This window comes from Crocuta crocuta, unplaced genomic scaffold (genome assembly GCF_008692635.1).
Source record: "Crocuta crocuta isolate KB4526 unplaced genomic scaffold, BGI_CrCroc_1.0 scaffold367, whole genome shotgun sequence".
Classification (NCBI taxonomy): Eukaryota; Metazoa; Chordata; class Mammalia; order Carnivora; family Hyaenidae; genus Crocuta; species Crocuta crocuta.
The window spans coordinates 6,249,139-6,275,111 of NW_027527936.1; the positions used below are offsets into that span (position 1 = coordinate 6,249,139).

General features: G+C 47.2%; 2 protein-coding genes across 10 annotated transcripts in view; both read right to left on the reverse strand.

Annotated features, from left to right (window-relative positions):
• Nucleotides 1-17,118, reverse strand: part of MKNK1 (MAPK interacting serine/threonine kinase 1) — a 41,404-nt gene extending 24,286 nt beyond the window's left edge. For 5 of the 8 annotated variants that reach the window (XM_077752159.1, XM_077752160.1, XM_077752156.1 and 2 more), the window contains exons 1-4: nucleotides 17,035-17,099; nucleotides 11,690-11,807; nucleotides 7,624-7,794; nucleotides 1,193-1,299 (exon numbers count right to left, since the gene is read on the reverse strand). In XM_077752159.1, the coding sequence (XP_077608285.1) occupies nucleotides 1,193-1,299; nucleotides 7,624-7,787 (271 nt within the window). In that variant the 5' untranslated portion in view covers nucleotides 7,788-7,794; nucleotides 11,690-11,807; nucleotides 17,035-17,099. Of the gene's footprint in view, nucleotides 1-1,192; nucleotides 1,300-7,623; nucleotides 7,795-11,689; nucleotides 11,808-17,015 lie in introns of those variants that run through there. The other 3 variants (XM_077752158.1, XM_077752157.1, XM_077752162.1) reach the window with 3 other exon arrangements.
• A 3,020-nt stretch (nucleotides 17,119-20,138) lies between these two features.
• MOB3C (MOB kinase activator 3C) lies at nucleotides 20,139-25,631 on the reverse strand. Of its 2 annotated transcripts, none has more exons than XM_077752166.1 (4): nucleotides 25,551-25,631; nucleotides 24,786-25,254; nucleotides 22,494-22,655; nucleotides 20,139-22,137 (listed from the first exon to the last, which is right to left on the reverse strand). In XM_077752166.1, the coding sequence occupies exons 2-4, from the start codon at nucleotides 25,201-25,203 to the stop codon at nucleotides 22,067-22,069; spliced, it is 651 nt and encodes a 216-aa protein (XP_077608292.1). In that variant the 5' UTR covers nucleotides 25,204-25,254; nucleotides 25,551-25,631; the 3' UTR covers nucleotides 20,139-22,066. The 2 variants fall into 2 exon arrangements, with proteins under 2 accessions (XP_077608292.1, XP_077608290.1); XM_077752164.1 differs by having other exon boundaries at nucleotides 22,453-22,655; nucleotides 25,551-25,625.
• Nucleotides 25,632-25,973: the final 342 nt, after the last annotated feature.

Sequence of the window (25,973 nt, forward strand, 5' to 3'; positions counted from 1 at the left end):
CCATTGAGGGGAAATGCCCACTTTCTTCTTGGAGGACCCTGGCTGAACACGGTCAGAGAAATGGCAAGTCTGCTCAGAAGATTGATTAGAGCCAATGTACATCTATACACTGTTCTCAGAAGCAGGGACACAACAGCCATTAAGAGGAAGCAGAGCGATGGCACTTGTCGACACGACAGCCCAGAAAGCACGGTTAGGCAGCCGAGCGTCTGATAGCCCAGTTTGAGTGAATTCTTCCTCCCGTTTTTGGATCTGATGACAGCAGATTTTCAATTATACTTTATTTAAAAAATTTTTTTTAATGTTTATTTATTTTTGAGAGAGAGAGAGAGAGAGGGCAAGCAGGGCAGGGTAGAGAGAAGGGGACAGAGGATCCAAAGCAGGCTCTGCACTGACAGCACCAAGCCCAATAGGGGCTCGAACTCAGGAACTGTGAGATCATGACCTGAGCTGAAGCCAGACACTCAAATGACTCAGCCACCAGGTGCCCCCAATGATACTTTAGAGAAGAGATAAACACATGGATAAAAGGAGTCCATAGAAGATCTCAAAATAGTACTCTGGCCAATAGCTTCAAGCACAAGATAAATCTGGGGACTGCAACTAGCTATGAATTCAAAGAATCCAACTTGAATCAGCACAGTACCCAATATCCACCCTCCCCAAGGTAAATGAAAGGGAAAAAGCTGCCCCACACAGTGAGAAATGCTACAGAAATGAAACATAGGGGGCTCTTCAGGAGCCCAGGGAGGGGCACTGGCCTTGGCAACAGCAGGCTGAGGAGGAGGGACTGCTGTCCCTCTCGCCCTGCCCTCGTGTGCAGTCCAGTGTCAGTTCTTGTCCCCATCCATGTTCTCATCAGTGCTGCGAGGCAAGCGCAGAGCGGCCCGACTTTGGATTCACTTCTTTCTCCTTCCCCTGCCTGCACTCTGATGGAGGGCCTGCAGACAAGCAAAACAGCCGAAAGGCAGGCAATGCAGAGGAGCAGCAAGAGAGCTGGCAGCATTATAATTCACAGGGGATGCTCACACATACTTACGACTCTAGCTAGAAAACCCTGTTCGCGGCAATTTACACTCGGTTTTTACCACAGCAGGGCTGAGGGAGCCTCTTGTGGAAGAATCATACCTCTGAGCACTGCTGCATACTCAATATTAGATTTTATGGCTTCACACACACAAAGATAGAGTACCTGGACTATTCTGCATGGATTTCAATGGAAGAGGGTACGCCAGAAGGGACAAATGGTTAACACTTTCCTTGGAAACAGAACTTGTTGAAGGAGAGTTGTTTTTGAAACTAGGAAGAAAAAAAAAATGTAGGAAGACAGTGAAGTAAAAAAACAAAACAAAACAAAACATGTTTAACTTCCCTGTTTATACAGGGAGGGAGGAGGTGTCCTAATCTTACCAAGGGGTTGATAGGTCCCCATCTGGAGCCTGTCCATAAACTCTATTTTGTCACAGCCCACTAGCAGGGGCTGTGGTCCTTAATTTATTAATGGTGCAATCATTAAATGAAAGCTTCCTCATGGTGTAAGGCTCCACAATCACGCTGGTCCCTGGCTCACCTCCTTCCCTTGGCCCCCAACATCCTCTCAGCCACCAAAACCCGGCTCAGAAGCCTGTGCTCCTTTGAATGAGCTCAGTTTGTACAAACACTTTGGATATCAGGCACCAGGCAAACAGATCGTATTACTGCACAGAACTAATAGTGCTCCTCCTCTGCTCCCAAACACCCTGCTAGAAGTTCTACGAGAGCACTGACAGCATTTGGTGCTGAGCACTGACAGCCTTGAGCTCTCCCCAGTGCTCCTAAAGGCCACGACTATTGCCTGTTCATCTCTGTGTTCCCTATAAGCGGCGGCACAGCGTCAGATACCTATCAGCTATCAGAAAATGTGCTCTGAAGTGAAATGATACAAAATGATGCACACTCTTAGTGTCAGGTGCATGCATGTCACCCAGGCCCTTTAAGTAACCAGGACACACGCTGAAAGAAATGTGAGCACACCTCTGCCCTACAGACAATGCAGCGTCAGGCTGTTCCATTCTATGAGTTCTCTGACAAACTCCCTGTGAGAAAAACCTCCATGACCCAGGAGGTTCTTGCCTTTGTAGCCAGAAGTCTGGTATCTGCTATAGGATTGGGCAGCGTGTGTGTTATTTTAGAGGAGAAAGTGAGTATTTCCTTTAAGTTTTCAGACTCCAGCTTGTGGGCAGGCTCCAAGTACTTCCACTGCCTCTAGCCCCTACCTTGCCATTGGTCAGAGCTTGGTGGTCTGCCATTTGCGTACTGGTAGAGGTGGAGCTGGAGGAGACGCGCACTGTTGACAGGGAAGGACGTGAGCTTGGCATCAGGAGACCAAGGTGAGGGTCCTGGCTCAGAGATTACCAGACATACCAAGGCTATGCCAAGCTACTCTGCCTTTTAGAGCCTCAGTCTCCTCATCAATGGGATAGGTTTTAAAATAATACCTGCCCTTTCCAGCAAGCCAGTGATGACCCAATGACATACTGTGTGCACACGTGTGTAGAAATATCAGACACAAATACACAAAAATGTTAACACTTCCACAATTTGAAAAGGTACATAGTATGTGCCAGGCATGATGCTAGGTATTTTACATACATTACAATAATTCTAATTCTTACAATAATCCCGCAAGGTAAATATTTCGCCATTATTTCAGGTGAGGAAACTGAGGCTCAGAGGTTAAACAATCTACCAAACATCAAACATCTGTGAGTGGTTTAACGGGTTCAAACTCAGTGCCACCTTTCGAGTCCAGGACGTTTCTAATCTATATAGTAGTTTTCTCTGTGTGATGGGGTGATTTTTATTTTCTGCTTTACATTTTTCAGCATTTTCTAAATTATATATAATGATGCGTATTACTTTTTAATGCTCTTATTGTTTTAGCCAAGCTTTATTTTCAATAAAATACACAATAAGTTTTCTCTGACACACATTTCAATTTGGAATCTGATTATAGAATATTTAAAACCATATGCAGATTTCTCTGTATTGAAATTCAACATTCAGTGAGGAAAAAACATTTCAGGAATATTGGTGCCCTGAAGATGTTATTCTTTCTAATACTGGAAAACAACATAGAATACTATTTTAATTTTTATCTTCTTTAAATGCTAATTTTTTTAAAAGGAAAAATTCTGTAAAAGTCAATATGATAATATGATGCAATGAGCATTTGAGCCTGTGAGATATCAGTCTCAATCCTGGCTGTCCAGCTCTGTGTGCGCTTGGCAGTTTGCTTGGCTTCACTAAGTGTCCGTTTCCTCACGTACCAGAAGAGGTCAGAGTAAGGCCCAGGCTGCCCATACCACCAGGCTGTGTGAAGGTCAAAGAAGACACGATGTGAGAGCACCGCTGACTTACTCATTCAGCAAATACCGTATTTACTGGGTACCTACAGACTGTCCAGTGCTAGCCAGTGAGAATACAAGAGAAGACACGGTCTCTGCCCTTAGGACTTTAAGTCCACTGACGTACAAAACAATTTCAATAGAGTGGGACAGGTGCTTTGTGACAGGAAGTAGCAGGTGCCGTGGAGCAGAAGATAGATATAAAACTCAGCTTGGCAACCAGAGGAAGGAATAGCTAAACTGACATCTGAGGGATGAGTGGGAACTGGCCAGGGTGGGGTCTGGGGAGAGAGACCGAGAAAGAGAATATGCTAAGCCTGAAGAGAAGCATCATGGCCGGTCAGCATGAATCAGAACTCCCGGAGCAGCTGAGGAAGGGCTGAGGCGTTTCACCCAGGTGAGACTGCAATAGCAGCAGATGTTCCTGACAGGCAAGGACTCATCATCTCCATTCTCCCCATAGGTGACTCCAAGGCCTGCCTCTGAAAGAACTGTCATTTCTCCAAAAAGTCTTAGGAGCCACACTGTCCCCCAAATCACCATATCGGTTCTCCATGATTTGACAGAACCTTCAGAGAACTGACCAACTCCTGCATCTACTATGTGATACCAAAGAAGATCATTTCTCCCCTGAGAACACAACTTTGCTGGTTAACTCAGCCCGGCAAATTTAGCTCACGCTCCTCTCCCAAGTACTCAAGGTTCTCTTCAGAGTCTCTGGTTCACTCCTCTTCCCACCCTGTAAGAGTTATTTCCTTCAGTCACAGGGGCTTTCCAGAGAAGGAACAATGGTGAGAACAAGGTGATAAGTACAGTTATTCGTAGTGATGCCTTCGCAGTCACCAGCTGGTGGAGGCCCCCAAACAATGGAGACTTGAGGAAATGAAAGGAAGGGGGTGAACACTTTTAAGGAAGAGCCAAGACTGACAAATGTGAGGCCAAGGAGGAGGCAGCAAAGATGGGTCTGGGGAGCCGGAACCCAGAACACCGGCGTCCCTGAAGGAGTAGTACTCGCAGCCACTGCACACACAATGACTAGTGGCTGCACGCACACTCACATGGTGCTCTTCATATACCAGGCAACGTCCCAAGCATTTTACAAACACCACATTTAACATATCCTAACTTATTTCATCTTCACAACTTCTAGGAAATAAGCATAATTATTATCTACATTTTACAGATGAAGAAATTGGGCTACAAAGAGATTAAGTAATTAATTTGCCCATTGTCACAAAGCTAAGTAAGTGGCAGAGCGAGGATCTAAATCTAGATAGACTGGCTTAAAATTCAAGCTTTTAACTATTACATTATTATAAGTATATTTAATATTACTTCCTATATTAAATATTATTATTATATTTAAACATTAATGCTGAAAGGCAGGAGGGGTAGCCAGTCAGAGTTAGCCAGGCATCAACAAAAATGCTTTTATTTAGAAACCTTAGCACAGAGCTTCCCTACTGATGTGCTGTGAATAAGGTATTGATCCCCTCACCAGGCTGAACAATATCATTTTCTGTGTGTGCTCTGATGTCAAAAAGGCTGGGCAGCCCTGCTGTAGCTTACATAAATACAAAGGCATTATCACCACATGCTTACATTAATCTGAAATCTGATTTATCAGAAGTTTCTCTGTCTTACTTGGAGATAACCTTGTATTTTGTACTTTGGCATATTATGGAGAATGAGCTACAAACCAGTCCAACCACATTATTTCATGGCAGTTCGGGTATCAGGTACAAGGCTACGTTCTTCCACCTGACCTATTAGTTGGTTGATTTCGTTTCTGATGGATCATTACTACATAGGAGACAAGGTCAAGGAAAAAGTACACTCCAACAGAAGCTAGTCAAATTTAACGCATGACAGATGAAAAGAGCCACCTGTGAAATCAGCTCACTTGGATGACAGTTTGGGAGTGTGATTCCAAGGGGCTAGGGTATTTCACAGGTTTTCCCCAAGAGTGCTGTGTGCTGCAAGGCTGGCCAGCAGTAGGCAGACCGCGGTTCTCATTCAACTGCTGTGGAAGTGGGCAGTGTGAGGCCTCCTAGGGTGCCAGCAGGGTGGTCATTCACAACAGGCACCCAACAGGACTGTGACAGCAAGATTTCCAGAGGCAAAGGGTCTGGAGTCAGACCCATCTTCCTCCCCTGTTCCGACTCTGGGATCACAAACAATGTTCAGATCTCTCACTGCATCTCCTGGTGGAAGAAACGATCAAAGGAAGGGCAGAGCAGGTAAAGGGAGTATGTGCTTTAGAAAAAGCAAGCAGGAGTGAAGGACTGGATTTGTGTGAGCAGGGTAGTATAAAAAGCTGAAAAGAGCAGGCTGAAGTCAGATCACACAGGCTTATTAACGTGGCCAGCAAGACCCTCCAAGGTCCCTATCTACCTTGCAGCCCCACCAAGCCACAGTACTTCTTTCAAGTAAAAATGAAGAGTTCAGCTTGTAATGTAAACAATCCCAAAGGCGCTTTGCCTTGAGACAACCCCTGTATGTCAGCAGGCATGGAAGTGCTTGGTGGGCGTTTCCATTCTGTCACCCGGAATATTAAAAAGATGTGTACTCAAGAGCTGAGATTCACTAAATGGCATTTTGTAAAAAGCTGGGAGTGTAGCAATGAGGAATACAGAGGCTGCTAGCACACTTCGTACTGCTGCCTGGACTCATGCTCAGGCACTAGCAGTTCTACCCACTGTTGCTTTGTAACCACAAATAACATCTTAGTGCTATTCTGAAGATAGTTTTGACCTTGTAGATACCCTGAAAAGGTTTCAAAGAACCCCCAAGGTCAGCAGAGCACACTTGTGAACAGTGGGGAGGGACTGGGCCATGAAAGTGGCTGTGATAGGGGCGTCTGAGTGGCTTAGTCGGTTGGGCATCCGACTTTCGCTTAGGTCATGATCTCGCGGTTCGTGGGTTCGAGCCCCGCGTCGGGCTCTGTGCTGACTGCCAGCTCAGAGCCTGGAGCCTGTTTCAGTCTGTGACTCCCTCTCTCTCTGACCCTCCCCTGCTCACGCTCTCTCTCTCTCTCCTAGAAATAAATAAAAACCTTAAAAAAAAAAAAATTAAAAAAAAAAAGAAAGTGGCTGTGATGGGCAGAACAGACTGGAGGCTGGACAGGGACTGGGAGAGCAGTGAGAGGCTGCTGCAGCAGGCAGGTGGGCAAGGAAGGCCTGTGACCGAGGCGGGGACAGATGGAGAAAGAGGCAAGGGGGTGAAGCCGCACAGGCAGAACTGGTCCTAGTCCTGCCAAGCGACTAGAGATGGTGGAGGAGTCAAAGATGACCACCCTCTGAAGGACCTCAGTGTATGTTTATGAAGCTACGTTTATTAACTAAAGTCAGGTAACCCTAAGAGCGGTGGTACCACCAAAGAAGGGGAGAATTCAGGAAGGGAAGCTGGTTGGGAATGGGGGGAGGCCACTGGGAAGCTTCAGTAAGGAAGGGTGACACAGAGCAGCAAAGGAGCAGAAAAGCTCACAGATCAGACTAAAACTATGCTCAGCCAACCCTCATCTGACCCAATCTACAACGAAGGCATTATTTATAACCTGCCAGGCATGATGAAGCCTCAGGTATTTAAGAACACTTCAGGGGCACCTGGGTGGCTCAGTTGGTTGAGCGTCTGACTTTGGCTCAGGACGTGATCTCACAGTTTGTGAGTTCGAGCTCCACATTGGATTCACTGCTCTCAGCGCAGAGCCTGCTTCAGATCCTGTCTCCCTCTCTCTCTGCCCCTCCCCTGCTGGCACACTCTATCTCTCTCTCAAAAGTAAATAAAACATTAACAATAACAGAAAAAGAGCACTTCAAAATACCATAATATATGTCACAAATAGTATACCATAAAAACAAAAAGTTACATCTCAAGCCATTATTAACAATGGTTACTTTGAGAAATGAAATTAGGTGGGTACAGAACTTTACTTTTCATACCTCTGTTTTATTTGATTTTGTTATTTATGGTATGGTTGTTTTACTTGTATAATTAAAAGCAAATAAATATGTTTTACTCACTGCGTGGTTTTTCTTGTGACTTTCTCTGCCATTGTATTCCGGCAGAAATGTGTTCGTCCCGCCTAAGTAACTGTCTGAGACATGCCAGGCAGTCCAGTTAATGCTAGCTGCTCACTAAATACCAAAATCTCTGACCCACCCTTCCCTCTGGAAGTATCAGGTGACTTCAACCCGAAGTAATCTGAAAGGTTAAGTGAAATGTGCATCCATCTTACCTTGCCCAGCTTCTGAGAAGTAAATCCTCTGTAAACTGAGATGAAATAATGAAATAAGGCCCCTGACAGAGGGCTGCCGTCTTCCAGCTACTGCAGCGTATCAAAAGCCTCTGGAGGTAGCACACATTCTTCAGTTCTCCACTAGCTTTTGCTTCATCTGGCATGAAAATCCTTAAAAAAGCAGAAACAGAAAAGATATAAATGTCTGACTTCTTTACAATGACTAAAGAAGATAAAGATCACCCTACATGTTCCCCAAACCTATGTGTTATACCAGTAAGTGGATATAGACAAGGCCGTCACAAATTTCTCATCTTTAAAACTAGACATTTGAGCATTTGAAAGTGTGGACATGGAGCATTTGGAGATTTAGCAAGGGTCTAAGTAAAAGTTTTCATATTCTGTTTCCACTGTGGGGGTCCAGACCTGGGCCTGGATGACAGCTCTGGACAGCTCTGTTTGCCGAGCAGCGTCTCGCAGAAGGTAAAAGCTGACACTTCTCTGTCGCCCATATTGTTAGGGATGAATGAGTTCTGGCTCTATCTCTTAATGGCCAGGTCTAGGTCTCACAGGCAGAAGGCAGTGAAGCCAGAAAGATGAGTGGATGCAGAGAGCAGCAGGTGGTACAAACACGAGGAAGGTTTTGTGCTCAGTGCATAATTACTGCTAGTTTTCCATCTGATGTCATTTTCTACATGCCCACTGCTATTTTCAAACTGGCGGCTCTATCCTGTGTCAAAGCTCTACAAAATGAGTCTCTACTTCCCTTTTTCCCAGTGGAAAAGCTCTGACCATGCAGTTTATTTATTTATATTTTTACAAATAGTTTATTGTCAAATTAGTTTCCACATAACACCCAGTGCTCTTCCCCACNCTGACCATGCAGTTTAAATCTGATTTCTGGGCCCCCATGCTAACATTTCTAAAACGGTTTTTGAACTGGAAGCCGGATGTTTCACCATTACCTCAAATCACGTGTCCCAAACTGGACTTGTCCCAACCCCCATCCTTCCTCTTCTCCCTTCTTCTCTATCAGATTATCTCACCCTGCCAGCTGCCCAGCCACAGAATGTTTCTAAATCATTTCCAATGTCTCTTCCTCCTCTAACCTCCTTGTTCCAAATACTCACATGGTCAGACTTTCCTTCAGCCTAGTACGTTGCTTCTTGAAAAGAAGACCTATTCATCCTTCAGGGCCCCTCACGAATTACTGAAAGTGTTTTTACAAAGTACAGCAGTCCCTGGCTATTTTCTACTTCATCAAGCATTTCATCAAATCCACAGCATGCTCTGAGAATACAGAGTTGGCTATTGACATGCATGTGTGGTTTGCCCACTAGGCTATAAGCTCCTCAAAGGCAGGGACATCCCTTTTTCATCTTTGTATTTCTAGTATCTAACAGAGTATCTGGCACACAAAAAGGGCTCTAGTAAATATCTAAGTTACTTCATACATAAAAATATTTCTTTACTGTCCAATAGACAATGCTGGCACATACAATTATCCTTCCTATTATACTTTTTATTCCCCAACAAATCTCTGTGGCCTAATGAAATTATTTCCAGGGCCCAAAGAAGCTTGGGTTATACTCTCTCCTTATGGCCACACCTCCGGGGACAACCTTGACCACCTTTGAACTTCAAATCTTTGCCTTGAGTCTTGCCATTGGTTGCTTCTTGCTGCCTATAGTAGGAGTTGGCCAATTTTAAAAAAAATGTTTATTTATTTTTGAGAGTGGGAAGAGAGAGAGAGAGAGAGAGAGTGCGCGCATGCTCACTCACACACAAGTAGAAGAGGGGCAGAAAGCAAGAGGAAGACACAGAATCTAAAGCAGGCTCCAGGCCCGGAGCTGTCAGCATAAAGCCAGAAGCGGGGCTCGAACTCATGAACTATAAGATGATGACCTGAGCTGAAGTTGGATGCTTAACCAACTAAGCCACCCAGGCGACCCACCAATTTTTTTCTACAAAGAACCAGATAGTAAATATTTTAGGCTTTCTGGGTCACATGGTCTTTGTTGTGACTACTGAATTTTGCCTTTGTAGAGTGAAAGCAGCCACAGACAATATGTAAATAAACAACTGTGGCTCTATTTCTGCAAAGCCTTCTTATGGATGCTGAAATTTGGATTTTATATAATTTTCCCATCACAAATATTAATCTTCTCTTGAATTTTTTCCCCAAGCATTTAAAAATGCAAGAAGTATTCTTTAGTCCATACAAAACAGGTGGTGAACCAGATATGATGTGTAGGCCAGAGTTTGCCAACCCAGTTTATTTCCCCTCCCTCCAATACACACATGTACACAAACACACCTCTGTTCATTTCCACCTCTAGCAGGCTTATAGTAAAAACAATCTTCAGAATTCCTTTATGGATTTTGTGTTATTCTGCTGTCTGGAACTACTCAAGGGCTGGGGAGGCAGAAAGTACATGGGCTTTCAAGCATTAGGGCCTAGATTCAGATTCTGGCTTCCTCATTTACTAATGAGGCTGCCTTGGAAAAATAATATTTAACCTTTCTGCTTCACTGTCATCATCTATAAAGCAGGGGCAGGAATACCTATGTCACAGGCTTGTTGTGAGAATTAAATGTGTTCATGTTTCAAGTTCATGGCACAATGGCTGGCATAGAGTAGGCACTCCATAAATGCTACAGTTATGACTCTAGCTTGAGATATGGCTTCTCCAGATTAGCTGTGTCCCTGGACAGCACTCTGTAAACCACAACTGGGCAGCCAGAAGGAATAAACTGATAGCAAAGTGCAAAGGCAGAGAGATAGAATTTGGAGGTTTTCAGACTCATGACCCAGGATTCTAAGGGTCTGGTTAGCCCTGATTCCTTCTGACACCATTTCAAATTCCTCTGGACCTCTTTTCCTCCTCAGAAAGAACTTTTGACTCTCACACTGCCTGAATCTTCTCAGCATGGCTTATCAAATACCCTGATGAGCTCTGGAGCCCTCTCCTCCTTCCTGGACCTCTGCCTGGGATAGGGCTGGGAAAAAATGAATGTGGTCAGACCATACCTACACACATCAACCTGCCACTGGGTCTTATATAGGCTGGGCACCAATTCTCTCTCAATTCCTCACAAACTTCCTGCCTGCATGGGGAATGAAAATTTTCCAAAGTTAAGAACAAGTTTTTCTATAGAAGTTTTAGAGCAAAAAAAAAAAAAACATTCTACAAACAAGGAATCCATCATATTACTTTCAAGTAATATGAAAACATCCATGGAGGACCGATAAGACTAAAACTTGTGGTATCTCTGTCCTTGGTCCAAAACCCCAAATTTGAGTCTGTTACTTCCTTGCTCCAAAACATCTAATGGGTGTCCACTGCCGCTGGAATAACCAAGCTCCTGTGCTGTCACTCAGGGCCTCCACAGCCTTGCTTCAGACTACGCTTTCTGCATTATGCCCTATCACTCCCGTATAGAAATCTTGACCCTACAGTCCAGGCAAAATGGATGATCTGTTTCTACCTAATGGCCCTCAACAAATTCCAGCCCTCCACACTTGTGCATAATCGAATCACAGCATCTGTAACATTGAATCATACACCTCCCCACACCTCCCCTTAGACTGTGAGCTAGGGACAGGGTGAAGACTATGTCTGATTCCTCTCTGGGTACCCTACACCCAGCACAGGACCTGGCATGGGGCAAACACTCAATAAATGTTCACGAGTGAATGAAAACACCTGAAGTTATCCTTCCCATAAACTGTTATATTTGGACTTTTATTAGCAAACTAAGCAGTCTGGGTCACTGCCAAGAAATAGAAAAACTGAAAAAAAGAAAAAAGCATGACCAATGTGATCCAAGCAACGGAAAATAGGTTTTAAACCAAGGCTGCTTAGCCTCAAGAAGAGAAGAGGAGGCCTAACTCGATTCTGGCTTTAAGTACACAAAAGGTTCTCATGAGAAAATCTTGATCTCATCTTGCCTTTAAAATCAGAAGGAAATTTTCCATATTTATGGAAAATGGAACAAGATGAAATGGCTTAAGTTAAGGTCAAAGGGGTTTAAACTGGAGAGAAAGAAGAACCAAATTACGTACCACTTTTCCAGAGACACGGTTATTGTACTTCTCAGCAAGCAAGGTGGAGGGGTCTTCCTCAGTACTTTTGTTGAAGGCTGTGCAAAAGGGAATAAGTATGCTGCTCTGTTCCTGTTTACTGTGGAGAGAAGTGGGTGAAAACACAAGTCAGGTAAGATTTTCTAATGAGCCACTGACTTTTACCTGACTCTTTCCTATAGGCACTTTCTGTCATTACACTTTGCAACTCTGTGGTAGAACAGTCTATTATTTCAAAGTTTCCTGATGAGGCAATGGAAAGAAAGAGAAGGCAACAATGTCAGAGTCAGACAGCAGGGAAAATGGCCCTAATAAAAATACTTTCTATAAAAAGAATAGCTAACTAGACATCAATAATAATTGTTAATATGATTGGTATTAAAGCTGACATTCATGGAGCACCTACTATGTGCTGGGCACTGTGCTAAGTGTTTGAGATGAGTTACCTCAATCCTCATAGCAACCCTAAGAGATGGGGAATATTTGTATCCCCAGTTTACAGATGAAGAACCTGAGACCCAGGAAGGTTCAATAACTTACTCCAGTCACACAGCTAGCAAACAGTAGAGCTCAGACTCAAACCTAGCCAGTCCAACTCTGGAGTCTATACACCTGGCTACTGTCAATCTAGAAGAAGCATTAGAGGCAGGGATTTAAAACCTAATCTCTTGGAATCCATGTGCATATTCTCAGCCACTTCTTTTAAAGTTTATTTATTATGAGACGGGAGAGGGGAGGTGCAGAGACAGAGAGAGAGAGAGAGAGAGAGAGAGCGAGCGAGAGAGAGAGAGAGAGAGAGAGAGAATCGAAGCAGGCTTCCTGCTGTCAGCTCAGAGCCCAGTGTGGGGCTCAATCTCACAAACTGTGAGATCATGACCTGAGCTGAAATCAAGAGTCAGACGTCTAACCGACTGAGCCACCCAGGTGTCCCAATTCAGCCGCTTGTTTATACTACCTCAAACCAGGAAGAGCAAAGCAACACGTGACACTAGCAAGAGAAGAGATCTCAGAAGTGAACCCAAACAGATCCAATATTACAGAGGAAGAAGCCGAGATCAAGGCCTCACAGATGATAATGAGCATAACTAGGACCAGCCTAGTGACTAAGTGTAGTTCTCTTTCCTCCACTACAGATTCTTTGTTGAATGTAAGGGTGAGAAAATGAAGGAACAGTATCCACCAAATGGGTTTCTTCCCCAGACACTTCTGTAATCACCTGCTAATCTTACATTAGAACCTATGCCTAAAGCGTAAGGGTGCCAGCAGCCTCTCTAAACTGATTCTGAAATTCTACTCACAAAGGACGGCAGTATGCTTGGTTTATGTTCCTACAGCAGCTGCTAAAAATGCCCACGCATTGAACAATCAAGCAGACCTGGAACAGGCAGCTTCCATATTAGGCAGGTGGTTCACAGTTTAAACCTGAACTGGACTATTCCAACAGCCTCCTCACTGATGTCTTCCTTCCGGGACCTTCTCTGCTCTAGACTACCCTCCATTATGCAGCCAGAGTAAACAGAACCCTAGTCATGGCATTAGGAGCCTTGCAGCATAATGGAAAGAACATAGGTGTTTGAAATTCAACACTCATAGGTTTGGACAAGCTCTGCCACTTACTAGCTACCTGACCTTGGGCAAGTCACTTTAATCATTCTGAGGTCTGGCTTCTTCATCTTTAAATTGGGGACAAATATCCCCACATTATGAGATTGTGAGGATTAAATAAATTATAGTGTGTAAAGCACCTAACATATTGCAAGCCACAATGCAGAGCAGACCTTCAATAAATGTTAATGTTCTTCTCCCAACTCCTCTCTACATTTTGGCCACAATCCACCATTTCAGCTTATTTCCTCTCCTTACCCATTCCAGTCCTCTCTAACACACACACACACACACACACACACCTGTTCATTTCCATCTCCTGACCAATGCTCAAACTGCAGCTTCTCATAGAAATGAACTTGTTCCAAAGCCCAGCATAAATTTCCACCTTCAGAAATCCTCTAGATCCCCTTTGGTCGTGTTGGGATTGATTTCTCCTTTTCCCAAACTCCCACTTTGTTTACCTTCCTTACTACATTTACCACAGTCAGCCTGATTTCAGTTATTTATGTACTTATCTATCTTCCCAACTACACTTGTGGGAGAAGGCTCTGAGAAGACAATTACTTGCAGAAGGGCAGGAAATGTGTTGTTTTCCTCTGTGTATATTTCTCAGTACCAGGGTTTTGTACATAGAAAGAGCTCAATATGTGTTCATTGAATTGAATCTTGCCATCCTTGACTGGGAATCTTTACAGAAAGATCTTGGACTGAGTTTATTCTAAAACTTTGCATTTACTACCTTACTTGATAAACGTGATAAACTAATATTCATTGGCTTCCTTCACTTTTTTCATCTATTCTTTCAACACACTCTGGATTCCTCTAAAAACATCTCCCCAGGTTATAGGGACACATTGCTGGGAGAATATCTGTCACTCACAGAGGTAGGGTGATCTGCCAGAAAGCTCTGTAGAGAACCATTCCACTCCACTGGTTAGGAGAGGACTGCCATCCCCACCATATTAAAAACCAGAGTTGTGGAATCAGAAACTAAATCTGAATGATTTCCATCTGCCTCAGTATCTAAGCGTATAAACAGAGTTTTAAGGTGTTATATACAAAGCATTAAAATAGTATCTACCAAATAGTAAGTGCTCAATAAATGTTAGATATTATATTAACAAGGTCAGTGGAATGAAAAAAAACAGAGTCCGGAATTTCACTTTTAGTACTATCTCTGTCACTGACTGATTCCTTGTGCAGTGTTGATCAAGCCCTTCCCCTCTTGGGGCCTCTCCCCATCCATAAAATCAGAGGTAGAAACAGATGGTTCTCAAACTCCTCTACCTTCAATGATGTGTATTTTTCTATGATCATCAAGGAGTTTTCTGTTCCATGTGCTGAAGCTGTTGGCAAGGGAAAATGTGAATTTGTAGCTGCTGGTTTCCAGATGGAGACGGCCAGGCCAATGCCAAGGCCAACAGATTAATAAACCACCTGTGAGCTTTCCCCTGCATGATCTATATCACACTCAGTTCAGGTCCTTGAACAGAGCACCACCTCCCTTCCAACAAAACTCACAGCAAAGGCAAGAGAACAATAATCAATGAAGTATCCTGCCTTGTACAGAATTCCTGCACTTTCTTGCCTTTGATGCCTGTAAATTAGGGTATCATCAATCAAAACAAGGGCTCTCCTTAGCACAAAGAAAAGGAAAAACACAAAGGCCCACTCTGAACCTAAAGCTCATAAAACAAAGACCAAAGCAAATACATAAAAAATCTCAATGACTCACTCAACCACAAACACTGCAAAGGCCTACTATGTGTCAGGAAGAGGAGGGATGAACCAGACATGGTCCCTTACTACCAGTGTACTCATAGTACACATGGGGTGATATACCCCAATGTAGACAGTAACTAGAGCTATATTTGAGGTTCAGCCCCTACTATAGAAGTTGGGAAGGGGGGGGCATCTAATCCAGCAAGGGGAACAGAGAGGTTTCAGTGAGAAGGTCACATGAGACAGACCTTGAAAGACAAGAAAGGAGGAGGGAATGCCAGGAAGAGAGTACAAGCAAAGAAAAATGCAGGGAGTGTTTAAGGAACAAAAACTAGCTTGTTTTGATTGAGACATGGGTATAGTTTTGGGAGAACACAGGAAAACAGGGCAGGAGACAGACTTGGGAACAGATTAGGTGGGGAGGGTTGTCTATGCAGCTGAGGAGTCCAGACTCTATACAGTAGGCAATGAAGCCTGCCAAGGTTTCTGAGCAGAGACATAATATGATGAGAACACCATCTTAGGAAGATCACATGGGCACCCACGAAGAGGAGGTAAAAGGAACCACATTACTAGATTACTATGGGACCATATAACAGGAGGCCACACGCACTTCCTAAGCATGTGCTGGAATCCAACAGGTCCTGTTCACAGAACTTCTATCTGCCATGGTTCAGCTTCATGCAATCTAAGTTTAAGATGTGCTCTCTTGCCAGGACCTCTAACCATCAAAATCTGCTACAGCACTAGAGTAACCAGCTCCCCAAAGTCAAGAACGCAATTAACTCTGGGATCACACAAAGGCAAGAGCTGAGGTGGGAGAAACTGGGGAAGGGGACACCAAAGTCTTGAACTGGTCTGGCTCCATATGAACATCCAACCCCGAGCCTCCTCTTTACATCACTTCCAGCCTAGCCCTTTTCAGAGCGGCTGAAGCAAAGAGTAGTGGGGCTGAAAGCAGCAGGCAGGTGACTGAGGACCCAGTGAGACAGTACACAATATACATCCACTGCCCAGGGCGCTGCTTGGCATGTGAGCCATGGTCAATAAGCATCAGTTCCCTTCCCATCCTACAAGGTCAGTTTCGTCTATAAAGTCCACTGAGGCTTCAAGACCTAGGTCTCCTCAACTCTTCCCATGGGGCCTCTCTAACATTCTCCCCTCCAAAATGACCTCGTTCCTAGAAATCACAGCTACCATGTACTCAGCACCCATTCTGTGACAGGTGCCATCCTGGGTGACACATGTAATCTTAGTAAACCTTCACAATGGCCCTACGATGCCCTTTTCATACAAGAGAAACCACAGCTCTGGGAGGGGAAATGACCCAAGAACACACAGCTAGGAAGTGGCAGGTATGAAATGTGAACCCAGGACTCCCTAACCCAAAGTCAAGCACTTCCAACAGCTCACTCGTGTCACCTGCGCTGGGCTCTGATCTGCTACTGACCACCTGACGGGTAGCCTGGAAACTCCTTAGAAAGAGATTACTCCTGACATCATTTCTCCTCACTGTACAGCGACCCACACATGTCAAGAGCTTTTAGATGAAAACAGTTCACTTTAAAATAAGATAGGACACACAGATAATTAAACTCCTCACGTGAAAATCTATTTCGTGATGGGGGACTGCCTGCGCTTTGAGCCCAGTCATACAGCATGGTTGGGGCTGAGTTTCAAACTGGCCGCTGCCTGAGCTCCGACCTCAGACACCTGTCACAACCTAATCTCGACCTCAGGCACTGGCTGAGACCCGAACAGGGACACACGCTGCGTCCTGAGCTCGCCCCTGACGGAACACCGCCAGGTCCCAGACGGGGTCCCTGAGGAGAGCCCTAAACAAGCGTCCCCTTCAACATTCCCTTCACAGCACGATCGGATCGTGACCGCGGGCCGCTCTGAAGGCTCTGTCTGCCCTGTCCCGGGCACACCGACTCCTTCACAGACGCCCCCCGCCCCGTTTTGCTCCGAGGGATACCTCACTGGGTCGCCTTTACCTCCGCTGACTCTCTGCGGGACCGGTCGCGCGCACACACCTGCAGGTCGCTCCGAGAACGCGGAAGAGGCGGTGCTAGAGTCGAGGGGCGGGCCGGACCAGAGAGGGGCGGAGCTGCGCGTGCGCCCTGATGGCTACTCCCGGGAAAGGGTGGGAGCGAGCTAAGTAAACTGGGAAGACGAGAGGGAGAGGGGCGTGGGGNTGGGGAAATGCTCCCAGTCTTTTCTAAAACGAGGGCTAATTCTGTAAAATTTAAGACGTTTGTGAGAGTTTCCTTGAGTAAAGCATTATCCCAGGAATTCAAAATGGAACACTTAAAAGTTAATGTCTTGGAGGGGAGCCTTGGTGGCTCATTTAGTTAAGCGTCTGACTTGGGCTCAAGTCATGATCTCACCGCTTGTGAGTTTGATACCCTGTCCCCTGACAGCTCAGAGCCTGGAGCCTGCTTAGGATTCTGTGTCTCCATCACTCTCTGCCCCCCCCCCGCCCCCAAAATAAATAAACATTAAAAATTTTTTAAGTTAGTTTCTTGGAGAAAACCAAGTGCATTTAAATTGATATTTCAACCCCCAGCCCTTCTCCAGGCTGCAAATGTAATGAGGGAACGAGAGTGCTGACTTGGGTTTAAATCAGGTCCTGACTCTAAATGTGTTTCCCCCTTGGTGAAACGAAAGTATAAACATCCCTTCCCTGTCTCATGATGGTTGTGTGAGTCTGATGAGCACTGCTAGTTAAGAGCCTCTTAGACTTCCATCTCCCGCCATCCTGACAAATGTTTGTTCCTTTCCGCTTTGGAGCTCAGTGTTCTCACCTATATGATGGAAGAAGGTCTAGAACGTGAGAGCACATCCAGGGCTTTGCTAGAATTCCCAGTCTGTGTGAAGGCTGGAGAGGGGAATCTTCTCCCAGGCTTCTGTGCTGGGTCACTTACAGAATCCCTCAGTCGAACCTGAAGGCCCTGTATGTCCTGACCTCTCCCACCCATCGCCTTCCAGGCTCACTCAAGCTTCATGTCCTCAGAGGCCATGCTGGCCTGTTCCTATCTCTGTTCCCTGAATATCTAAACAGCCAACTGGTCCTAAGTTGCTCAGGCCTATGTTCCAATCCAGGTTCTCAAAACTGCTATGTCTCTGTACATGGTGACCAAGTTCAGTTAATATCAGATGAGGGCGGGGCGCCTGGGTGGCTCAGTCGGTTAAGCGTCCGACTTCGGCTCAGGTCATGATCTCGTGGTTCGTGAGTTCAAGCCCCGCATCAGGCTCTGTGTTGACAGCTCAGAGCCTGGAACCTGCTTCAGATTCTGTGTCTCCCTCTCTCTCTACCCCTTCCCCGCTCATGCTGTCTCTCTCTGTCTCAAAAATAAACATTAAAAAAAATATATATCAGATGAGGGCTCTGGGGGGCTCAGAGAAGGAAGGGCTCCAGGAGGGCTCCCCCCAAACAGGTGGAGCTCCAGCCATACTGTGGCTCCCTTCACCACACACTACATACAGGTTCCTGGGTGGGGGGAATGGCAGCAGAAACTTCAAAGAAGAAGCTCCAGTGTTCTTCAGGGCCAGGGTGGTGGGGCATCCTTTACTCAAAGGTGGATGCTCTGCCCCAAGATGCAGAGAGTGGCTCGCTTTCTCATTTCCTGCTCTAAGTATTTTTATAGATCTTGAACAAACAGAACAACAGAACAACAAAGTCTTCTGCAGTGGCTGCCAACAAACTGCCCCTCTACCCCCGGCACATGCATCTCTCAGGACCTGTTCCTGCCAAGTTTTGCCCTGTGGGGTGGGGGTGGGAGGCTGTTTCCCATCTTGCTAAGACACCAGCTCTCTCTTCTGTACCTTCCTTTCTCTCTACCTCTGTCCTGTCTTCTCTGAGCATCCCTGTCTGAATTTCTCAAAGTAGTTTTATGATGTCTTCCTGATGTATTCAGTCATTCCCGTGTAAAGTGTAGGCCTTAGCCACACAGTTCTGAGATAAATTTACCTTCTCTGCCATGGTGTATTTCAAAATAACTATGGGCCCAGAGCCTGAACTTTTAGAAGAGTCTGAGCTATTTAGTCACTGAGGAGGTAGTGGGTCACAGGAAGTGTACAAGCAAAGCTACCTTTTAGAATGCTGGGCTGGGCCTCCAGATCCTAGAGCAGTGAAAGCAGGGACACTGGGCATCAGGAAGGGAGCCAGGCAGCTAACCAAAGACAGACTTGATTTGGTAAGCTACTACGTGTTAAGCACTTAGAATTGTACCCAACACATAGTATTAGCTGTTATGATTGTGAAGGATCCACAGACTGTGAGTAATGAAGGATCTCAGAGATAAGTCAGTCCCTTATGCCCACACCTAGTCATGAAACAGACTGGGAAATCAAGGTCTAGAGGGGAAAAGAGGCCCGCCACTGTACCTCAGGGGCTGGGCTGGGTCTGGACTGTAGGCCTCTGCCTCCCAGGAGAACCACTGCACAAAGCCAGGCTGTCTCCTTCTTAGGGAGAGGAAAGAGCACTAGGTAGCCCTTTGCTAACTCTTAAGAACAAGCTGTTTTCTGCTCTTGTGTGGGCAGCTGGTGGGTGAGGGACAGTGGAATGGCAGCAAGACCTGAGCAAATTGTCTCCTAGGGAATAAGCTCAGGAGTCTACCCATGTCTTGCCACCCCAACTTGGAGCTCTGTCTAGCACCCAGCAAACAGCCTTTTCTTGAGAAGGGCTTCCTCTGCTATGATTGGGGTTAGAACTGTATTTCTGCCCCGTCCCTTAACCCATTAGCTCCAATAAACCACACAGATTAAGGGGTGGGTTGAGAATGGCCATGCCAGGGAACCTGAGCAGAAACAAGGAAAGACCCCAAGAGACTGAATTCTCCAAAGTCAAAAGCTGGCCCTCTTGACTCTCAGAGTCCGAGATGAGGCCAGAAGTTTTGGGTCCAGAATTCCCAGAGCCCTGGGAAAACCTCAGTGTCTCCACCCTAGAGATCTAGGCCACACATGACCACACCAGCCAGCCCTCCACATGGCCTGGGATCTCAGGACAAAGAGCCTTCCCTTCCCCATTTTGGCCCAGTTCCTTCCACAGCCTGCCCAGGAGCCATGTGGCATCCAGACCACAGCTTCCCACCAGTGCTGCTTTAGTTTGCCTCCTTTATTTTACCAAAAAATAACAATAATAAAGTCTTCCCTCTGTTTCACAAAAATAGATTTCCCGTCTCCCCACCCCCTCTGCAGTCAGCACTGGCCACGGCTTAGAACCCATCTTCCAGTTCTCAGTCCTCCTTGAGGGAGTCTCTGGTCCCTGGATCCTACCCCAGCCCAGAGCATCCAGCAAAGCAGCTGGGTCAGTGTTTCCCTTGGGAACTTCTCCAGAGGCAGCGGTCCCAGGTCCAGCTGGCTGGCCCCAGGAGCCTCACACGCTTCCCCAGAGATCAGGCAGCTGCTGGGCCACTGAGAAGGGCATGATTTTGGAGGCTTGGCTCAGCAGACAGCCCCAGCTGACCTGAGAGGCAGTGGAGTACTCTGGAATTCACTAGAAGTCCTTGCTCAAGGCAGGAACAGTTGTGCCCTAGAGAGGGGCTGTCAGACCACCTTTCCACATGCGTCTCACCTCCCTATGTAGCAGTCCACAGGCCCTGAGGTGGCAGTCAGGACCTCTGGTTTCTACTTCAGCTCCACAAAAGCCTTGCTGCCAGGCCTTGGACAGTTTCTCCCTCCTTTCCTCTGGGCTTCCATTTCCTCCTAGGTACACAGATGATTCTCAGGATAATCCTCAGGCCCTTCCTGGCTCTCCATCCTGGCCTCCCAGGGTAGAGGCTCTTGGAGGGGAGGGCCCTCCCTCTACCTCAGTTTCCCCACCTGTGGATCTGGGCACAGGGCTGGGCATGGTGGTGTCGAGTAATGGAGTGTCAAATCAACAGGTTCTCTGTGGACAGCTATCCAACCAGCTGGAATGTCTCAGGGATGGTTGGGAAGGAGGCAGGTCCTTGTAGGATGGGGGTTTTCCAAGCCTAGAAGAGTCCATTCACTAGCAACACATCTTCAGTGTCCTTGGATGGGAGAAAAGACTCTGGAGTTCCCCAATGCAAGTTCCACTGGCTCCTTGGGTTGGAGGATTATTTTTGTGCTGGGCTTCAGATCCTGAGAGCCAAGTCTATAGACTCTGGGAGCTATATTGGAGTGTATGATTTCCAGTTTAAGGACCAGAGGACCTTTGTGGATATGAGGGATCACCCCCAGCCCTCAAGAGGCTGTCTATAATCAGGCTTTCCTGAGGCAGAGGGATGAGTGAAATGACAGTTCCTAGGCATCTTTGGCTGAGCAAATCAGAATGTGTGTCTGTGGTGGGCCAGGGCTATAGGTATCCAGGGCAAGATCCCCTACTCAACTCCCTATAGCTCTCCAGAACTCATGCTTACGGAAGATGGTAGCCTGAAGGTTCAAATATAGAGCTACATCTACAATCACATTTTGTGCACTTATACACACAGTCAGAGTGGGGAGACTGACCTGTCATCACTCCTACGGTGGTCATGGTCTGGTGGTCCCAATCCCTATTTATTTCCTTCTTCCTTCCATTCATCCATTTACCTAACATTTATGGAGGGCCTACTACGTTCCAGGGTGGGTCTAAAGCAGCTAGTTCTTACAGACACACTCCACGGTGAAAACCACATACACACACACATATACTCACACACACGCAGAGTCGTCTCTGTTTACTCACACAGCTTGCTCAGTCTCTAGTACCTTTCTTGCTATCACTCAACCACATCCACATTCCCCAAAGAGGGAAGGGAACCACCATGGAAGGGTCAAGTATTGGAGAAGAAATGTAGCCAATCCCACCCCTAGACTTCATGTGGAGATGTAGTTCCTTTTTCCCTTCTATTCATCCATTTTTAAGCTCTCCCCTTCTCCATTCATCAGCAGTCAAGGAGCATGTGGGCAGACTCCTGAGAACCACAAGTTCAGGGGCTCTGTGTGTGTGGAGGGGCCCCAGGCACTTCAGATTTCTCTGCTACCAGACTTCTGAGGGTCCTCTCCCCAGCCACTCTGTGTTCACATGGTCCATCTGACAGGCAACAACTCCAGGCCTGGGCTCAGTGACAGATCCGCTCTGTCATCTCCCTCTGTAGAGACATAAGACGGAAAGGGATCAGTCAGAGCTCAACCTACCAGGCAACCCCTTCCCAAACCATAGGGCCTGGCTCTTCTTCTGCCTGAACCTGGCCCCTTCCTGCCCCCAATCCCAACTCCAGGCTATAGACCTGAGTCTGTAAACTGAGTCTTGAATGAATTCTCTATTAAAGAACAGAATCTACTGCTAAACGAATTGCCTTCCCCTAACCCATCCACTTGGGTATTGCATTTTCTTGAAGTAGGTAGCCTTTGGATTGGAAAATTCCAAGGCTAGCCTTTGTTGGGGAGGGCAACAGGGGCCTTACCAATGGCTCTAGCTCCCGCTGGTCTACGAGGCTGAACTCACGGATGAAATAGTAGAAGTGTTTATAGCAGGTGTTGACGTGTGCCTCGGCCCCCATGCTGAGGATGCTGTCAAAGTGGTGGATGTAGACGTGGACAAAGACACGGAAGAGGCGGGTCAGGATCTTGGTGCAGACCTGCTGGAAGTTCTTGGGGAAAGGAACTCCTAGGGGTTGTGGATGGGCAGAAGTGGGGGGATCACTATCCTGGTAATGAAACCCTGCCCAACCCTGCCCTCCCCATCACAGGCCTAGGACAGCCACTTCCCTGTTGGGGACAGAGAGAGACCATGGTCCTCTTTCTCCCCACTTCCCTTTTAAACAAAGTACAAATCTCACTGTGCCCTTCCCTTGCTGAAATACAAATCATCTCCCGGATTTTTCTGTCGCCCTGAGCAGGACTCTGCAACCATGCTGGGGTCACTGACCAACCCTTCTTTGGTTATGATGAAAGTTATACTCAAATTCTTCACAGAAATACATGCATCTGCAGGTGTTGTCCTGTGACATTTGGGTCAATTCCAAAGCGAGTTTATCAACATCTAGTTTCCATTTTTAAAAACATCGGTCTTTGGGATTAAGTTCTAATTTCATAGCATGGTGTCTGCTCAAGGCCTTCCATGATCTGATCCTGACCTTATTCTCCAGCCTCACCCCAACCCCCTCCTTTTCATAACATTCACACAGCAGGCTCCAGATCCCCAGTCCTGAGAATTACAAAATCCTTAAGAACTAGTTCAGGTATCTCTCATTCCTTCAACTATTCAATAACGCTTACAAAGAAGCTTCCATCTTTGAGCCAAGTTCTGTGCTGGGCCTTCCACACCTTTTGCTTCATATGATATGGGTATCATAGCCCTTATAGATATGATAAAGTAGAAGTGTGTGATGGTGACGCACGACAATGAAGCCACTTGCCCAAGGCCATATTTCTTGATTAGTACAGACTGAAGGCAGGATTCAAATGCTGTTGGCACTGTACTGCCGCAACCCACAAAGATAAATGCCACAGCCCCTGCCTGAGAGAAGCCCTGGTACCTGTGAAAAAGGCCCAATTTCTGCACAGCCCCTCACACTCAGGGTAGAGACCTTGGTGGCCACACTCAGGGTAGAGATTTGGTGGCTATGCTGCCTTCTCTGCTGAGGCAGAGTCATCCCAAGGGTTAAGGTATAGACACCTGGGGCTCACAGGCCTGAGTCAGAAGAGGCTAGAAGAGAATAAGAGCCCAGATGCAGGCCCACACTGGTCCACCCTGCTCCATACTGGTCTTCACTGCTCTCAGGTGGGGTTAAGCCCTGCCTCTCTATGAGCCCTTCTAAGTCCAGCCCATATTCCTCAGACTCATCCTACCCATCTAGACTTGGGGCCCTGGGTCTCAGGAGACCTGAGCTGCACTTCTGAATCCCTCCTGATTCACTGCACTGCCTCTGTTGGCCTCAGTTCCTCCCATGCGAAGTGCAGATGCCCACTGTTGGGCATGATAGTGCAGGAAATGGCAGGCCCCAAGCTGCGGAGGGGCTGTGAGCACCTATCGTGACTCAGTGCCCAGCCTCTCTCAGTATTCAGACATCTTCCCTCTGGGCTTGACCACCCTGCCCAACCCATCTCTGGTTCCTACAGCCTTAAATGGGAGGCCAGGTGGGGGTGGGGCTGCTGTGATGAATACAGTGTCATGCCTGCTCAGCTCCTGGGCCTACACTGGCTCTTGCTGCCCTTGGGTGGGGAAGCAGGGCCTGTGTGACTTCACTCATCTCCTCTCCCCACCCTCATGGGCCCAGGCTGCACAGCTGAGATAAGAAAAGGCCCATGGCTTGGACCTGACGAGGGAACATTCTGCCCTCAGAGCCCCCTGAGGTGGAGATACAGTCTGGCCTTCCAAATCCCCACCCCCTTCCCTTTCCTGGAGCGGGAGTCAGAGGCAACTCCCAGGAGATAGCAAGTCAGTCATCCCAGACAGGGTGACCTGTTGGGAGCACCTACAGACATCTGTTCTAGAAGGTTCTGAGAATCATAGTGGTCTTGCCAAGGTGGTTCCTGGAAGGGCACTTAGGCCTCAGGCAAGAAGGGCCCCAAACAGAATCAGGCAGTCCTAGGTCAAGATGCCTGATTTTGAACAGACACTTAATCTCTCTGAGGCTCAGTTTCCTTTTCTACAAAATAGGGATGAAAATCATGCCCCCTTCCCCCACCTCTTACAGAATTTGCTATGTCAAACTAAATGCCTCATCTGTAGAATGGCCTTGGTGGCTCTCTCCCTCCCTGGCCAGGCCTGATTTGCATGCCAGGTGGCACTCACCAACACGAGTGGGAAAGACATCTTCGTCATTGATGAGGCCCTCAATCCAGTCCATGAGCAAGGCCATGTAGCGGGGCGCCGAGAGCTTGGCGGGCCGCCTGTACTGGCGCTCGTCCTGCCAGCGGTACTCATAGCGGGGCCCTCCGGCCATGACCGGGCAGCTGGTCTCGCTGCAGCGCTCAGCCATGGTGCCATAGATAAGGTTGATGCGATTGAAGAAGTCCACCACGTGCACAGCGATCCAGTCGTCTATGTTCTCTCCCGGCGGCAGCCTCACCACAGTGCGCAGGTCCAGGCCCGACTTAAGTGATGCCTGCGCCTTCTTATACAGCTCGAAGCGCTGTGTGCCTGGCTCGAAGCGCTTCCGAGGCCGGAATGTCTTGTCCTTGGCGAACACCTGCTTCAGGCACAGCGCCATAGTCAGGCTGGGCTGAAGGCCAGGTGTCCAGGGACAGGACCTGTGGATGCCCTGCCAGGGCCAAGGGCACAGGGGGAGAATGGTGGTGAGGTCCGCACCAAAAGGGCTTTGACCCCCAAACACATCATTTCCCTCTCACTCTCAGCTTTTGGCCAAACTCAGCCTCTGCCTGGAGTCTAAATCCTCCTCATTCCCTAGGCCCAGGGCCGCTGCCCCATTTCCAAGCTACCCTTACTCCCCCTACCAATCACCCACAGCCCGCCCATCTCATTGTGTTATCTCTCCCCTTTCACTGCATCTCACAGAGGTCTGGGCCTGGGCTCCCAACAGGTGCTCATCAGACTTACTGTTGACCATTAGAGAGGTGGCAGAGGCTTCCTGCAGGCCAGCCAGGAGGCAGAGGCCTGGATGAGATGACCTCAGGGACGCCCTGTGGACCAGCTGGTGCAGCATGGGAGAGGCTGGCTGCATTGTGCTGGGGGTTGGGGCAGGGGCAAGGCCCCGCCTTCAGCTTCCTCTGGGATATCCCGTAGTCCATCCGGCCACCGGGGATTCCCAGGGAGCAGCGGGACTTTTCTACCAAAAATGTACTTTCCTTTTATTCCCCCCAAAAAAGGAAAGGGACCTCATGTGGCCAGCTGGAGTGTGGCTGCAGGCACTGGAGGAGAGGGGGAGGTGGCAGGTCCAGATGGGTACCACTTCCTCCAACAGTGGCTAGAAATCCTTCCCTACTAAGCCAGCCTCCTCCAGCCCCAAACCTGAACACGTTA